Here is an 18,757-nt window from a genome sequence, read left to right on the forward strand (position 1 = left end):
GTTGTAATTTAGATTTAGTACGCTTGTTTAACTTTTGTAATTATCGTATTTTAATAGACCGAGGTGCTTAGTAAGTCTATACTTTAACTTTTGTAATTATCGTATTTTAATAGACCGAGGTGCTTAGTAAGTCTATACTTTTTCCGAAAAAGTACGGGAAATGGGATAAATTTAAGCCCCCCACCCAGTCCCCCTGACTCCGAAAGCCCAGTGCAAAAAGATGTCTTATGGAACCCAGAAGCTGCTTTAAGGGTTTCAAGGTCTTCCTCTTTAGGCAGCTTGTTTCTGTTTTGTTTTTCTAGTTATACTTAGATTCCAAGACCTTTCCGTAATGAAGAAGGACAAAACAGGAGGCCGGGCGTCACCCCGGACAGGAGCCCATGCCCCGGAGCCAGGTTCCCATCGGCTACCAGTGTCACAGAGCATTAGCCGCTTAATTTCCTTTTTGCTGTACTTTCTACTGCTGATCATACAAAGAACAAATGATCGCAGGTTATTTTCCATCCCTAATTACCAACTGAACTCAAAGAAGGTTGTGTTGCTCGGTCCCACAGCAAGCTCTCCATGCGACGCTCGAGCGAGCGGAAAGTCCCACGCACTCGGGTCTCCTTTCGCGTACTTTTTTTTCTCTCGCGCGACTTCTTGAGACTTCCGCAAATGGAGAGCTTGCTCGCAACTGACACCTCACCATCCGCCTTTCCCACACATTTGCTGGAAATTCTATTCAGGGATCGGCTTAAACCAGGGTCAAAAATCGAACTTCACAGGTGACGAGCCAAACGCTAATGAACGAGAACAAATAGATTATATTTTTTTCATTAGTATTACGTTCATCACAGGTGAAGTTCGACGAGACCCTGGGCGATAACCCGGGTCAGCTGATCTACAGGGTAATGTCAGAATCTAATTTAAGCGTTTATTTCAAAAGTTTGATTTGTTTTCTGAAAATTCCTAGCACTATTGCAACCGAAGTTCATGTTCAATTGAGCGTCTTGTGGTAGAATTAATAACAGTAATAAGTCACAGACAAATGTTACAATTGAAATGAAGCTTTAATTCCAAGGTCTGAAGAATCGAAAATCTTAGCAGTAGTTCCTACTCTATTGAGTGGTATGTGGGATTAAGTTGTTAAATATCCAAAACTGTACTCTGTTCTTAACATATATGTATATTTAACCTTTCAAACCTTAACCAGAGTGACGCATATGCAGTTGAGAATCGGTAGCAAACACAGAGGCGTGCGGCCAGCGCTCGCTCTCGTGTTTCTGCTTCCGTCCGCTCTAAGCCTAGTTATCGACTAAATTCATACGCAAAAAGCAAATTATTAAAGTGCTCGGAATTAAACATGGCAAGGCTTCGTTTTGTTTTCATTACTGCCTCTTAAATGAGGCAGTTTATAATCTGCTGATTACATGTAACGAAGTATGAACATTTTCAAACCAACGGTCAGTTCTTAGTTTTAATATAACACACAAGTAAAAATACAATTCTCACTCTCGTCATAAATTAAAAATATCAAAATTTACAGAGTTGTAGTGTGACTATTTTCATCTTTTCTTTGGCTCCGACATTCTCTTTATGCTATTTTTAAACAAGCCGGGATGGCTAAAAAATCACTTTATGAAGTGATGCGATAGAAATATCATGTATAAGACTTAAGACGATATAAAATTCGCTTTAAATATCTTGTGTCTTCGACTAACAATCTGAACAATAACCTGTTACTTAACCCCTCCACTTCTAGACCAAGTAATGGCAAGATAATTTGTCACTCCAATTCTTAAATTAGGATGAAATACTCTGGTGTTACCATAAAAAACCCTCTTTAACAGAACTTTTGCATCGTTCTACTTATTTCTCAGGATTCTACAAAATAAAATTTGATTTTTTTTAAACTAGTTACCATTAGGAGTGGAAGGGTAAACTATATGTGTTTATAGCTTTACGGTACTAGCGGGCATAAAATCTTTTAAGTATGACCATGAACATAATCTCTCTCCACAATTTCTTTCTTGTGGTACTGTTTATTGTGCTGTACAGGGTGGTTTTAACTTTAGGGTCTGCAAATGAAAACCTTACTGTGAAACTTCTCATGAAGGATAATCCGTAACACGCTGTGTTACAGTTGCTGTGTTACAGTTTACTTTGTTAACGTGTGGTTATTCAAATATAATAAGTATGAAGAAAATAGGTTAGTTTTAAGCTACTCAACGATAAAAGACGAGTTTACGAAACAACTAACGGATGTGAAATATGGAGATTCATTTGTGTATTTTGTGTATAAACAGCCAAATAATAGAGGGAGTAAAAAGGAAATAAAAAAACAAAAGAGAAAAGTGACAAGTTTAAATACCATTGAAACTTTACGCTATGCAGGCACAGAACACTTGATTTGAAACCCGTGCAAATCTCGTGCCTTTTTTTCAATGCATTGGTCTATTGCTGTTCGCGCAATACACGAGAGGCGTATGGACCAATCTCGCTCCCGTGATAGGAACCTGCTGCCTCCCTTCCACGGCGGTTGTTCTCGTGTAGGAAGGTGTAGTCATGTTTACTGACGAAGAGTATCGATACCGTTCCTCGGGTATCGAGTTATAGTTTTGCGAGAACACTGGTGAAGAATATCGAAATGCGTTCGGTGGCTCGTTGTCGTAAATCGACACTGGTCGATTGTCGTAAACCGACAAGGGCCGATGCTCATTGTTAGCGTGAATCTCCTGCCTATGCACAGACATCTCCAGTTGTTCACCTCCGGTGGAGGCTCTACGGTGAAGAGTCCTGTTGGGGTGGTATTCTACTTTAGAACAGAATACAGTCTGATCTGAAGAGACGCGCTTAAACGACGTCAACACGGGGTGTCGCTTGACATGCGACGGGACCACGCCCTCGTTCGTCGACGAACGTTCCCGAGCGGGTTGGTGGACGAATGATATCGTAACTGGCTGATGAAGGGAAGTTCTTATCTCACTAACAGCATGATTGGCTTCACTACGCACATGCTTGGCTCTCACTGCTGGTCGAGGCGGCGGGTCACGAGGCATATCACTGAGATTCTCGGCACTCCGCGCGTGTCGTACACCTTCCATGACACCACGCTGAGGCCGCGTCTCGCGCACTACACTGACATAAGTCCCTTGCTTTGTTTCCTGAACCCTTGTCTCAGATTGTGCCGGTGCATCAAAGCTTTTAGTCTTATTAAAAAAGCCTTTCCACTTTCTCCCGCTTATAGATCCTTCCCCAGACTTCCGCCTGGTTGGAACGTCCGCTGCTGTCCGATAAACAGCAGTCTGGGACCTATGTGGAGCGTCCGTCGGATTGGAACCCATATAACGTGCGGTAGGTCTAGACGGCGTGCTCTGGGCTCGTGCCCGGGCCTCCTCCAGGGAAATCAGCTTTGTAGGAGGAGAAATGGATAGAGACGCCATCCTAGGACCGATAGACAGAGTACCTGCAATGTCTACAGGAAATGTAGAAAACAAAGATAGTAAGTAAATCACACCAAATGTTGACCAACGTCAGAAGAGAGAAATTTGCAAAAGTTAAAGTATATTACCAAAACACTGTCAATTTACTAAATGTTTAGAAAGTTAACATACAACGTCAGAAGAGAGAAATTTGCAAAAGTTAAAGTATATTACCAAAACACTGTCAATTTACTAAATGTTTAGAAAGTTAACATAAAACGTCAGAAGAGAGAAATTTGCAAAAGTTAAAGTATATTACCAAAACACTGTCAATTTACTAAATGTTTAGAAAGTTAACATACACATCGCACGTAGAACCGTTCATAAATTAACGTATTTATACATCCTTGCCCACGTTTTCAATCAAAACTAAATTGAATCTTACTTAAGAAACGCCTCGGAAGTTTGTCCGCGTTTGACACAAGTAGTAGGTAGGTACCTGGTAATCTGAACGAGGGATAATAACGTAGGAGAGAAATTGTTCATGATATATAAGAACACCTAGCAACTGAATGCGACAAGGTAACCGATATCGAATGTACGACAGACGCCAGACCTGTTGGCTAAGTTGAAATAAGGCGGCAGATTTTAAGAGGAGTTGACTTTTCTGACACTAATGTTTGCAGAAAATCTTCATTTTACAACCGACAGCCTACCCTCCAGGGACGCCTTTCTTCTATTACTTATTGTTCTGAAGTTTTCATGGTAAAAAAAAATACTTCGCGAGTGAGACGAAGGCAAGGAAACTAAAATTCATGCAATACAACGTCATAAGGCTTCGTACCGGGGTCAGAGTCCATCTTTGCTTGGATGTCTTGGGAGCCGGTAGAGTAACGTGGATTTGCCACAATCACCGCAGATGCCGCGTCCTGGTCAAAAAACACGTGCACATTCCTTATAAGGTACTCAATGATAATAGCCTGCACGTTGACCTGTAACAGCGCGGCGCCGCCACCGTCCATGGCCATTGGCCGTAAGAGGTTTGGGGACCATACTATCGCCAGGTTCTTGGCGTGCATGCCGGTATCAGGCGAAAACGAGGCTACATGTGCCAAGTGACGTAAGAGATACTCTAGTGTTCTGTAATGTGGCGGAGGAAGCTGTTGTACTACGTGATGCACGGCAATTTGCCGCTCTGATTCCTCGGTTATCTGGATAGCGGCCTGAAAACAAAACGGTAGCAAAAAATTAATTACTTGTAAGGCGAAAAAATTAAGACTTAAAAGAGCATCTATTTAAGAGCATATTGTGACATGCTGTATGGTTGTTTAAAAGGTAGTATTTCTTAGACGGAAAGAAACTGACTGTTTGATCAAAATTATATCAGCAGCAGTTCGTTCAATACAAGAAACAAACAAGAGGCATGTAAAAAGTGAGAAACAAGTGCTACTTGCATTTATTTAGTGTAGCCTCTATGAAAATAAGAAAAAAAGCCATTTACCACTCTCAGGTTACCGATGGATTGGGAAAAGGGGAACCATTTCTCCCTAATCAGACAGATTGTAAAGGCACAGCTTTGACGAGTTGTTTCCTGCTCAAAGTCTCCGCAGTCATATACAACAACAACGACAAATTTTATTGAAAATTGGAAAATAACTAATTACATTACTTTCCCACCCGCAAATAGCTTATGAACTAATCGAGGCGGGGGGAGCTGAACACAATTTACAAAACAAGATTTATATATAGATGGACTAAATAACAGTGAAGACACTACAATACAGTAAATAGAATTTAAACTAACATAAAACAAGGCATGTACATAACGATTACGAAGAGAGGCTAACCTAAAGTATTAAATAACTTAATAAGACGGGAGACTTCGACATAATCATCTTCATCATATTGGACAATCACAACACATAATGACAATTTAATGAACCAATCAGAAGTATTCAAATTGAATTCGTGTACTGGACCTCACGCTGGGTCAATAACGCATATTTACCAACGTAGTTAGCAGACGCCTTACATGTCGATACTTACCACAAACTTGTCGTACAAATGATAGGTCAGTAAAGGATTTGGAAGCTCCCTAAAGAAAAATATCAGTTGTTATTTGCCATCAGCACTTATTATGCTTGTAACTAGTCTTACATCTAAAAAGCGTCTTACATCGCACGTTGTGAAAATTAAAAAATGGCATATCTCTATACGCCCTTTTATTTATTCCACTATCTTCGTCAGTTTTCTACATGAAATGAACATCGACAGAGGATGACTGCAAAAGCGAAGTGACATTAAGGTTTCGTTCAATTAGGAAATACGGATTTCGATTTTGCAATCGAACGCGATTCAGATGATCTGAAAACGGATTTCACCTCTGAGAAATCCGTCCTCAGGGTGGATTTCAATTAAGAAATCCAAATCCGGATTTCGCGGATTTCGTTTTCACCGTTCGATTGGGAAATCAGAAAAAAGGATTTGCAAAACTATACTCGTGAATAGCGGTCTTCCCTTTCCTATTATGCGTGCGCGTGCAAGACCGCTGTTCTTGAGGACAGTTTTTCAAATCCTTTTTCGGATTTCCCAATCGAACGGTATAAAGGAAATCCAAAAACAGATGTCTCAGCGTTGAAATCCGTTTTCGGATTTCGCGTTCGATTGCAAATCCGAAATCCGGATTTTAAAATCTAAATCCAGATTTTCCAATCAAACGCACCCTAACATAGCGATGTTGTGGATCAAAACATAGTTAGGAACTGTGAAGCGCTGATAAGTTGATCACAATTAAAATTTGTCTTTGTGTTCTTAGCGCTAAAATGTTTGAAAATCCAACGATGTTGTGCCCGCCCTACTGAATGCAATAATACAGCGGAACAAAACACATAAAGGCTGAAGGCAGAACCAAAAAGACAAAGGCAGGGGGAAGGAAAAGAAAAAAAAGGGAAGAGGAGAACAAAATCAGTCCAAGACGTTGTAAAATCTCGGTCGCGCTACTTATTTGTTGGAGGAAAACTAGCAGTCAGATTTAATACGAAAAGTTTCATGAACTTAACAGGTAAACACATCCATGTTCAGTCACTACAAAATAACAAGCAATTATTGACAGTTTTTTACTTGGAATGGTTCTGGTTATGTTATCAACCCTTTACAATGATGATCAGGAATAGAACACTTAGAGGAAACTCTTACCTAAAGTACATCTTGAGCAAGGAACTGATGCAGTGGATATCCCGGATGTAACATTCTTTAAGGAGGTCAGGTGCTTCATCTCCATCAAACGCCAACCTGAAACACAATGTATGTAAGTCAAAAAGTTTATTTTTCCTTTAATTTAAAAAGAAAAAAGAACACAGGATAGACACGACTCCTAACTTGTTCTCAGGGACTGAACTCTTGTCTGTATTTTTTAAACAATTTTATTCGCAAAACAACAACAACAACAAACAAGAAAACACAGTAGAACCATAATGTGCGACCACCTTTCGTAAACTACCACCTCCCATAAGTTAAGGGCAACATTCCAGAAAAGAGGAAGGGGAGAACGGCCATTCCTTAAGCGAGGGATCGAGATGACAGGAAAAAGAAGGAATTTTTCCAAATTATCCTAACTATTTTGGTTCGAGGATGTAAATTTCTAGTCTTTGAACCAAGGCTCCAGTGGAAGCTTCCCCTCCCTTTCGCCTTTCCTTGCGCTTGTATGAATAAACGAATGAATAAATAAATGAATATTTTTGAGAAATTGTAAATGCCGACACTAGGAATGTGTTGGAATAACTTGAACTACTTGCAAAATAAGACATCACGTCTTTACCACATTCGACGCACGTGTAGGAAATGTAAAATGTAAAAATAAAAATGTTCTAGAAGTCTTAAAATCCTCGAAATATATTTCGCTCTTCGAGCCGCGTCAGTCAATAACATTTTATTGACAAAGGCTTCCAGCTGCTACTAACCTTAGTTTCTGGATGTTTGATGACATGCCAGACAATCGGTAAACTCCATCAACGATGCCGTGTGACTCGATAACTTCTGAGCACTTTGCTAACACAAGTGGAACTAGCGAAGAAAAAGACAAGTTCTACGAAAAATCTTTACACTCATTACGGTAACCACTCCCTGTTTACTCATGGAGGACACTTTTGCGAAATTTTGATTAAGGGAGACATCCTTAAGAACATTTGCGTTGGACGTAGGAGAACGCAATTCTAAGATTGGAGTGATTGTGTGGGACAACTTGCAAACGAATGTTGGGACACATATCTCGCATCGACCCCGCAGATATTACAGGGGCGAATGACATCATCAACCCGCTAAAGGAGGGAAAGAGAGCTTGGAAATTAGACCGGTCGAGCGCCCTCTGTAATTTCATTATTACTGTTATTAAGCTTAATACAGACTCAAGCAATAATATGCACAAAACTCTCTACCTTCTGCATTGTTGTTCTTTGCTAAATGTTCCCCTAAATCACAACCAAACGTGCGCTCCCTGCAAAACAATTAAGAAACCGCGAGTTTAAATCGGGTAGGCGAGGACGAGGCCTAATAGGGATGGCCTGTCATTTCCGAAGATAGAAACGTGATGTTAATCAAGTTGTTTCGGAGCCATTGCTGCAGTTTACAAGCTTATAAATGAAGTCCAAAAGTACTTTCCTGTGATGTGATTTACTATGTTTGTTAAGGCGGTTTTCACTCTTTAGTTCATGGATGAAATCATGAGGTGTGACCATTCAAATGAAAGCTTCTGAACATTACTTTAATGTGGTGATGTTAATTGTACTGTTAAACGTTTTTCTAACGTAACTTACGTCAGTGTATGAAATCTTGAATTGAGACCATTTAAATGAAAGCTAAAAAGTAGTGGTTTTTTGGGGTATTGTTCATTATACTGCACTAGGTGGTTCTAGCTTTACTTCTAATCTGAAACCTAATGTGAAGAAAACATTTGAAATTTTCTTTGAAATTGTTTATCTCGCTCATTTCTAGCACAAATAGGTTCGTCTTTCGAGGGATATTTAATATTGTGGTCCACTTTAGAACCCAATGTATGTTGAATACGGGAGAACTTAGGAATGAACAATTCGTATGACTTACTTTAAAATACCGCTTTGCAAGAGCCGAGCCTTGGAAGGTCGAGAAGACAGAAACAGTCTGAGGAAAGTGACAATTTTCCCTCGCTTCTTGGCAACTAAAATGAAAGAAAAAACAGGTTAATTCCAAATTTAAGACCAAAAAGGCAAGTCATCAAATACTGACTATGTCTTACTACGACATTAGAGACCTTTAGATTCAAGGACGAGAATGACTACGAGTGCCAAATTTGATTAATTTTTTTTTCCGGTAACATTGTCTAAAAACATTCTAACATTTGATAACTTGTTTCTGCTACTACAACATTTTCGCTAAAACTCGTAGTAGAATGACGACGACTATCACGTTCTCCCGCCAAAACAGGGACTTTAAGATCCAACGACGCGACGACAACGAGAACGTCGCTTCAAAAAGTGAATTTGCGTTCGTTCAGTCTTTATCTCAATTTTTCCTATCCACTTACTTTGTCAAATGAAGGAGAACCCTCCTGGAGTTAAATTCCTAGGGACCATATCCAAGTTCAGAAGGCGAGAAATTAAATTTCGTCGTTGCTTGTTTACGTTCTCCATAAAACGCGAAATTAGGCATTTTCACGTCGTAGTCGTGCAAAAACGGGAAAAGAAAAGTACAAAATAGTGTGATGCACGTGCAAAGTTGTTGTTTTGCTTATAAAACCTATTGTTTTTTCCACGTTCTCGTTGCCGCCCGCGTCGTTGGCTCTTAAGGTGATGTTAAATAGGACGATTCGCAACGACGATTTTTAATGCAACACAGCGCCGCCATATTGGAACGATGTTATAATTATTCGAAACAATGTTGCAACAATGTTGCAACGCTGTGTTGCGCTAAAAATCGTCGTTGCGAATCGTCTCGTGTAACATCACCTTTAAAGTCCCTAATGACGCTGCTTCACGCGCGCGTACTACTTAGTATTGAAAAAATATCCTACTTGTTGTCATGCTCGTCTACGAATCTAAAGCTCTATATTATTGCTAAAACTCGTACTACAATGACGAAGGCTATCCGTTTTCCCACCAAAACTACGCTGGTTAACGCGTGCGCACCACTTAGTATTGAGAAAAGTCTCGAAAAGGCGAGAGTCAAGCAACATACACGCAGCAAAAAAAGTGAAATACGCGCGTGACACGAGCTCGCTCGGCTCGAAAACAAATTATCTTACCAGGTGACATGTGCAGGGAGGTCCCAGTGCCAGGAAGGGTTTTTTGGCCGTCCGTTTTGTCAGCAATAACTTCAACACACTGACTGGGAAAAAATCCAACCTGAAAAGAAAATCCAAAGGATTAGCTATTAACAAATACAAACGCTATAACTTTGGCATTAAAATTTGGGGCTTGTGATATGGGCGTATAGCCCTTCGCTCTTTCAGAAGGTTTAGGCGAAACAGTCAACTTTTCTCAAAGTGGCTGGACGATTTTTTGTTTACCTATAACTTGTTTCACTTTATCCTGCGACCAGAGGTAAAGTCGTTCGTGTCGCTTGCCAATCGCGTAGTTGGTTTGTAAGCTACCTGAACAACTATGTATACGCTAAAAGCCATGTAAGACAGAAACCTCTGCTCGCAGTGTAGCTTCACAAGGTACTTTTCCGTTTTAACATTTCGAAAATGAAATATTCGAACATTTTGTTCCATTTTGTCTTTGCCCACTTTTAAGAGTGAAATGGTTCAGCAAACTCTTCAACGGCGCATTCTAAGAAATGCTTGTGAATGAATGAATGAATGATGAATGATAACTTTATTTATACACGGTTAAAAACATCAGCCTAACATAGAAAATTAATTAAAAATTCTCAAAAACTGTTCTACATATTTGTCGTGTGGGAGTACAGATCAGAAAACCATCTATGGGAACTTCTCTTAAAGAAACCTAAGGAATTTGATGTACGTATTTCCTCAGGAAGATTGTTCCATGGAAGAGCGCCACTGTAACTGAAGCTACGCTTCAGGTAATCAGTTCTTGGTTTTGGGAGCATTAATTTTTTCTTCGCGTTGCAAAAATAGTAATTCGGTGTTCTTGGGGCAAACAAATTACAGAGATAAGCTGTGGCGAGATTATTAATGCACTTGTACATTAAATTAGCCTTTTGTTTAGCCCTTCTAACAAATTCTCAAACGGCTGAGCCGTAATACACTAAATACTACATCAAAAAGTGCAGTACTCATTACACAGAGCTACAATATGTGAAGCGTAACTAACAACAAAATGGATACAAAGTTCTGATTTTTAACTATATCAGCATACAGGGGGGAAAAATATATTAGCATTGGTGGATTCAAAAATTACATATTATTGAAAAAAAAAAAAGCGATTGCGGATTCATATCTTTTTAGGGACTTTTTCATTTGGTCTCCAATCCATAGCATGAAAGTCAAAAATACCAATTACGCGTACGGCTATTAATGACAATGAATTGACCCTTTTTATTATGGAGGCATGTAAGGTAGTTAAAACGTTGTAGTTTAAGGACGACCGGTCCGGCCAGGGGGCCACCAATTAAAAAAAACCTCTTGAACAATATTTCTACATGTAACCATTAGTTTCATTGGTATCTTGTACTTGTTCTGTACTCTACGGACGAAATCGTAAAGTGTAACCACTCAAATGGAAGTTACTGAGTAGTATATCGATGTGATCCTGTTTAACACGCTATACAAGTGGGTTCCAATCTAACTTTGGAGTCTGTGAATGACATTCTACAGTGTGACAATTAAAATCAAACCTCGTGAGAAGTTCTTTTAATTTGTACGACTTATATAGTATTTCAGTTCTTCAAAACAAGAAGTATGGGATTTTTCGTACATTTTTATTAAAAGCGGTCGAGGGAGCAGAAGTGATATTAATACTAGGGATAAACATCTTTACATTCAAGGGAAGAAATGACTTGGGTTAGGAAACCATCAGTAACAATCAGTTATAAACATCTAATGAGACGATTGGCTAATCTAATACCTTTCTAGCTTTGACTTCATCCAAATAAGCTTCTTATACAATGCCCGTGGGTAAATATTTACACTATACACATATCAATGACAAAAACAAAGTGGATAACAAACTGAACAAAAATACTATACAACAACTATAAACAACGCTGACAAGATTTACTTTTTTGTTTAGAAATGCTCCCGAAAACACCAAAATGTTAGAGTGGTGCGTTTCTGTGAAGGATTTTCGCCTTGTACGCAGATCTAACCAAAACAATAACACATCGCTAGCATACCTGAAATCCTTGTTTTCCTCGCCACCACAAACTTTCTTCAACTGGTGGCATATCAATAACAGAAATGATCCCGCCAACCTACAAGAAGAAACTTCGGTTAACTTTGGAAATAACTACCTATTTATTTTTCTTTTTTGCAAGAAACCGTCTACCGCATTAAACAACGTGGCCGATTGCGAAATGCGGTCGCTTACGAACGTAATGTAACAACTCATAATCAAAATTAATACAAACGGCGTTCTATGTGCCATGGTTCTTACCAGAAATGAAGCAATTTTAGAGAGAGGTCAACGATTCAGTCGCAGAATGCGATTATGGATTTTCGCTTTGCTGGCAGTCGACTCTTTTCCTTCCTAAATCAAATGACATTCATCCTTGATTACTGAAATATTGCAAAGTCGCGTTGTACAGAGGATACGCTACATCGAGCGCAATAAATTCCTCTTTACGTCAGCTACGTCAAGGTATAAACAACAGCGAAAGAACTGCGCAAAATTGCGACAACTTGGTTTCCGCTGTACATGATTAATATACAGCTCCCGTCATAAAAGTCCTTTTTGGACTAAATTCACAGAAAATGTCATTTTATGGTATTTTTGTGCACGCAATGTCATAAAATAGATTCATTTGAAAGGCAACTGGCATCAAAAGAATGTGTTTTGAAAAGCATTCATTTGAATAGTCACACATTCGTGACTTTTTCCCCCAAGTCTGAGGTAACTTGTAGAGCATTAGGCAATACTACCGTAGAAAGGTTAATAATGAGTTGTTGTTTTTTCCCTTTAGGATTTCACTCACAAACGCAAAATTTAGAAACAATTTGTACAGTTTTAGCACAGGTAGCCCAAGCTCGAAATATGATCATCGGCACTGCTGCGTAACGTTCAAAATATAAGGATTTGCATGGGAGAAAAACAATTGTTTCTGTAACCTTCGAAGGTAAAAGGATTTAAATAAAAATCGGCTAACCTTGCTTAAGTTGTGTGTTTCTTCTTTCCTGTGTGGTTTCTGAGTCGATTTATGGCCATTTAATGTGTGTTAATATTGGAAAACCGTTTACAGTACAGATAAGTCGGCCCATGGACCACACAGGAGAGACGTAACACACATTTTATGTAAGGGAAGCTGTTTTTTATTGAAATCGTTTCATTTTTGTAGGTTACAGAAACGATAGGCTTTTTCCCCATACAAATCCTTATATTTCAAACGTTACGCAACAATGCCGATGCTCGTTAATGCTCATATTTCGAGCTTGGGCTACCTCTGGTTCGTGTTAATGATCAGCGCAGCAGGAGAGCACTGCTCAGTATATTTCATTCAAATAGTCACGCTTCAGGATTTCATTCAAATAATCAAAGTTAGAAACACCTTGTACCGCACAACAAACTACAGCACAGGAAAAAAAACTGGAGTGGTAGCTTTCATTTGAATGGTTAGAATTGATCCAGACTCAAAAGTTAGAATTAGTTAGTGTTTTTAATGAACAGTACCACAGGGAGGTATTAAATTAATGATCACATCGCATGAATCCTTCCTAAGACAGTTGGCCAAAAATGTGATCGAGTTGGTTAAAGAAATGGTCTCTGAAAAGTTCGCTTAAGAAAACTGTGAATACAACAAGAACCATTCATGGTATGCTGCTGAAAGAAAAGACAATTAGAGCGCAATAGTTAAAAATAATGACCGTCTAAAGATCGAACAGATATCAACCTTCAAATTAATTTTTATGAATAGTTGATTCACGTGATCCGCCGGCGTTATAGAAACTGACCTAATACTTGGGAGAAAGGCACGCTACTGAAACAAAACTCTTGTCGCTAGCTGTTCTCTGTAATGGATCTTTCCGCAAGTAACATTATTTTATCTGTAAAATGCAGGCTTTGCCTTACCTGGATTCAATGATAAGTTCAACGACCTTATTTGAAATAGCTCAATGGACTGCAGAACCCGGGAGGCTGTTTTCGATGAAACATAGAGATGCCGACAAGTATAGCTACGAGATATGACCGGTCGCGCGAGAAAAGTGAGCGGATCTCGCGAGGAAAAAATCCCGCTAGAACAAAGGCCCAGTTCAGACGTCGTGCTTCTGCCGTGCCGAACTAAATTCAGGAATTAAGTTCGACAAAAGCACGGCAGAAGCACGGCGTCTGATCAAACTTTTGAATATAGTTCGGCAAGCAATTAAGTTCGACAAGCGCTGCCGTGCTACACGGTTCTGGCACGGCAGCGATTCAAACGTCGTGCTTCTGCCGCGCTAAACAAAATTCATAAATTATATTAATGTATTTTGGCGAGATTGCGTTCTCACGAGGAGTTGGGAGAAGAATCGTTACAAGGCATCAGTAAATCCTGAATTTGGTTCGACTCTGGCACGACGTCTGAATCAAAGTTGTTTTCCTGTCGTGCTACAGTCGAACCAAATTACAATTAAGTTCGGGACGGCAGAAGCACGACGTCTGAACTGGGCCAAACTTTGTTGAATGAAAAACGGTAGACGCAAACGGAAATAAAAGAAGAAGAAGAAGAAGAAAACACTGGAACTAAACCTGATTTTAGCCATTGTTGGCACTATGCAGTCATATGCAAAACTGTACGAAAATTGACGCTTAGCATCTTCGGCTTGGGTGCCAAGAACCTTCCCAACACGTGGCTAGCTTAGCCCACACGACCCTCATAAACAATTCATGAAGAAAACAAAAAGGAAAATAATTTTTAAAGGAAGTTCAAAGGAATTTAACGTTATATGAGTTTCTTTATATTTGAAAGAGACACGGCTTAACTTCACGTCAAATTTTCTCGTCCAAAATAACTCCAGACCCAGTTATTGGTGCCAAATTGAATAGATTTACATCACAAGTTTTTGTTGAAAATACTGTACCGCCGTGGAAAGTTGTTGGAACACTTTATCTTGATATTATTTGCGTTACTTTTAAATATTTCGCTTTCTTGAGTGTTTAAATTCCCAGTTCGTGTTTATCAAACTTTGATAAAGCACTCTCGTTCTTTTATTAAACTACACCAATGTTTTCTTTTTCCTAGTATTCACTGTGGCTATATGCCAGACAGCTGGGGAGGGTTTTAAAATAACTAAATGCCCGGCGGTCAGAAAATTTTCTAGAATCTATGTAAAATCCTTTTTTCTACTTTATTCCATTTAAAATGACCAAGCGATCAGGAAGACAAGAATGGCTTCGCAGCTGAGCGGTTGTAGCTCACAGCGATTAGTATTAATAATTATGCCACGTCGAGTAGACGAAACTCACTTGAAACGCGACAACCCTCATTATTCAGACATCTTCGTAAAACGAAATATGTTACGCCCCATTTCATACCGCAACAAAAAGTCGAAAAGCTCCCGTTGGCGTGACAGGCGGAACCTCTTCAAAACAGGTCACGCGTGACTAAAAAGACATCTATTGAACAACGGAAACACGCAACAAGATATGTTAATCCACAGCAATAGCAAAATCCAAGTATTATTGTGACTTGATTTTAGAGGCTAAAGGGGATTCAGGAAAGATCTGGAAGGCGGTGAATGAGGTGTCTTCGCGCAAGACTAAATCCTCGAGCCCACAATGTATCGTAGTTGATGGTGTTGAACACACCACCCCAGCCTCTATTGCATCCGTGCTCAACTGTTATTTCTCATCCATTGGCAGAAGTCTTGCAAATAAAATATCAGCTGCTGCTATGTTCCCAGTCAGATCGGCCACGATGCTACAGTCTTTCTCGCTTGACGAAGTTGATGAGAAAACAGTACTCAAGCATCTGCTTTCTCTAAAGACAAATAAAGCTATTGGCTTGGACAACATCAGTGCGAGACTTTTAAAGTATGGCGCGCGTGCTATTTGTCCCTCGATCACCAAGTTACTGAATCTCTCTATTCGCACTGGCAATTTTCCTGAAATATGGAAATGCTCGAAAGTGGCTGCACTTTTCAAAACTGGAGATAGGAGAGATGCGTCAAATTATCGCCCAATTTCTATTCTGCCAACAATGAGTAAAATTCTGGAAAAAGTCGTCCATTCCCAATTCTATGACTTTCTGAATTCAAATAATCTCCTTTCAAGCAAACAATTTGGCTTCCGTCCCAAACTGTCTACAACATCGGCTCTCACCAGTTTTGCAGATGAGGTCCTATTGCATATGGAGAGTGGAGACCTGTGCGGTGCAGTGTTCCTAGATCTGACCAAGGCATTCGATACCGTTGACCATACGATCTTGCTATCTAAATTGTCGGCTATCAATGTCTCGCCCAGCACTCTACAGTGGTTCAAGTCTTACCTGAATCATCGTAAACAGCGGACTGCCTGTAGCGATGCTGTGTCTGACCCTCTCCCGATGACCTTTGGGGTACCACAGGGGAGCATTCTAGGACCGCTTCTCTTCTTGGTTTATATTAATGACCTTCCGCTGGTTATAAAGAATTGCGAAGTGACTTTGTATGCTGATGACACGGTCCTGTACTACTTTGCTAAAGAGCCACACCTGTTAGAAGAGGCACTAAATGATGATCTCTTGAAAGTTGCCCAGTGGTTACATGGAAATAAGTTAACTTTAAATCTTACTAAGACGAAATCCATGATTATAGGCAGTAATAGGAAACTTGTTGGTATTTCCTCTTTCACGTTATCTATTTTTGACACTGATATAAATTCTGTAAGTAGTTTTAAATATTTGGGAGTTATGTTGTCTTCAACTTTCACATGGTCCGACCATATTGAGTATATTTCATGTAAGGTTAATAAAAACCTTGGTCTTCTACGTAGGATTAAGTATTATTTACCTTATGATGCCCGGTTACTTTTTTATAATAGCTTAGTGCTACCTATTTTTGATTATGCTGATTTAGTCTGGGGTGACAAGGACAATGTCTCACTTATGAAGGAATTGCAAATTCTCCAAAACAAAGCAGCTAAGTTGATATTAGATAGATCACCTCACTCCTCATCCACCGATGCATTGATTGTCTTGAGATGGCTGAATCTTGAAGAACGTAGGAAATGTCATCGATGTATATATGCATACAAGTGTATTAATGGCCAACTTAATCATTCTTTGGACATTGTAAGAAAGAGTGATATACATTCCTACAATACGCGCAATAACGATACTATCAAGCTCCCCAAAATTAAATATAATTGGGGAAAACAACGTTCGCGGTACCACTGTTTCAAAGACTTTAATGAATTAGAGAGAACTGTAAGAAACTCAGCAAGTTTTCCAATTTTTAAGAAGTGTCTTTTTTCTGCTTTTTATAATTGAGTACTTGTAGTGTGTATGTTTTAATTATTTCTGTAACTGGATTTTAGCTTGAATTTTTTTTTTTTTTTTTTCATATATATCGATTTTAGCTTAACCTTTTTATATTTTAATTGTATTATATAATATACATCTCGTAATTAGGACCTCTATGTAAACCACTCTTGTGATGGAGCATCCTATTAAAAGATTGTTATTATTATAGCAATTGAAAACACGTCATAAACTTTGAGGTAATAAGTGCCAGCGTAACTAAATTGATTCTGACCGTATTCAGAGGGCATAAACACATTCAGTATAGATTTAAAATTGCGTGTTCCGTAAGACATAAGCCAGTATAGTTACTCCCGCCACCGCAATAAGTGCTTAAAGTAACAAAGCATCTCTTAAATAAAAAAAAACCCTAATCTGCCTTATAAATGCTCTTGTCTTCAGAAAATTATTTTAGAGTCTATTTCACTAACCGACTATACGCAGTAGCACAAGCAATAAGAACGTTACAAAACTTAAGCTAGTCTAGAACTATACCTGCAGAATCGTAGCTGTTTTTAGAGGGTACGATCATGTTTCAGAAGCACCGAAGTTCCTTAACTGGCTAAACGCAAGGGACAAACAGCTTTTTAACGACAAAAACGAAAAAAACTCACCAAAGAGACACTAGGCAGAATAACGACCTTACGTTGCCTACAATAGGTACAGCCTGGCAACTGGCCAAAGGGCTTTTGCCTACCGTGGGGCAAAAATGCATAATACCTTGTTTAAAGATATAAGACACGCAAAGTCTTACCGTTTTTTAAAAAGAGGATTTTCAAAAATCTTTTAAATTCATAGACAGTCTTTTATCAATGAAATGTATATAGTCTTCAAAATTAACGTATTATTATTAATAGTAGTAGTAGTAGTAGTATTATGATTATTATGATTGTTTTTATTTTTATTATTACCTTTTGGTTCGTTATTATATCATCGAAACGTAAATAGTTTTCTATTTTATTTTATTTTTCAATTCATGTATGTATGGCGGAGGAGCCCCCAAGGGAAAGCTATGCAATAAATTATGTATGTGTATTTATTAAAAAGCCGTGAATTCGTGCATTATCCATTCATTTCGTTATCGCTGCTGTTGTAGCCCACGATAAGAGAGAGAGACAAAAAAATCGCGTCCAAACAAGTCAAGATAAGCGTTGATAAATTGAAGAATTTTTGATCGAAGTAACCAACAGAAAAGTATAGAAACAAGCAAGAAAGCGGAAGTTTTAAGCCTTAAGCGAATCCTCTAGTGTGACTAACCGAATGAAACCTTTTTGGAGTACTTTAACGTCTAAGCCCTAAATACGTGAACGAAAACTGACGATGTCACCATTCAAATAAGCTTCTTTTTGAGAAGTACTTTCACATGGTAACTTCTGAGCCTGTGGACGAAATCCGTGGGCGTGACCATTCGAATGAATTCCCTTTTCTAACTGTCTTAAACAGTGGCAGCGACCGTTCACGAAAGGGAATTTGCATCGGCGTGGCTCCACCTCAAGCCAAATCCGATGCGATCCACCTGGGTGTAAAGATACATTTGATATGCAGGATAACTTAGCCAGCATAGTGGATATAAACCATTCACAATGATTACATGTATACCTCAAGTGAAATTTCATCCGCGGCCTGTGCGGTGTATCTTTTGATCACGTGTGCAGCGGCTATTCCAGGAACATTTATTGGCGATTCATCTGTCAATAACATGTGGTTTCCATGGTTATCAAGCTGAA

The 18,757-nt window shown here is 39.1% G+C and overlaps 1 protein-coding gene across 1 annotated transcript in view; it reads right to left on the minus strand.

Annotated features, from left to right (window-relative positions):
* Positions 1 to 1,878: 1,878 nt before the first annotated feature.
* Positions 1,879 to 18,757, minus strand: part of LOC140949918 (rho GTPase-activating protein 32-like) — a 31,829-nt gene continuing 14,950 nt past the window's right edge. Inside the window, exons 11-19 of the mRNA XM_073399074.1 lie at positions 11,736 to 11,813; positions 9,679 to 9,778; positions 8,502 to 8,595; positions 7,838 to 7,896; positions 7,364 to 7,466; positions 6,600 to 6,695; positions 5,451 to 5,499; positions 4,249 to 4,627; positions 1,879 to 3,457 (exon numbers count right to left, since the gene is read on the minus strand). Coding sequence (XP_073255175.1) covers positions 2,424 to 3,457; positions 4,249 to 4,627; positions 5,451 to 5,499; positions 6,600 to 6,695; positions 7,364 to 7,466; positions 7,838 to 7,896; positions 8,502 to 8,595; positions 9,679 to 9,778; positions 11,736 to 11,813 — 1,992 coding nt within the window. The 3' untranslated portion in view covers positions 1,879 to 2,423. The remainder of the gene's footprint in view (positions 3,458 to 4,248; positions 4,628 to 5,450; positions 5,500 to 6,599; positions 6,696 to 7,363; positions 7,467 to 7,837; positions 7,897 to 8,501; positions 8,596 to 9,678; positions 9,779 to 11,735; positions 11,814 to 18,757) is intronic.

This window comes from Porites lutea, chromosome 10 (assembly GCF_958299795.1).
Source record: "Porites lutea chromosome 10, jaPorLute2.1, whole genome shotgun sequence".
NCBI lineage: Eukaryota > Metazoa > Cnidaria > Anthozoa > Scleractinia > Poritidae > Porites > Porites lutea.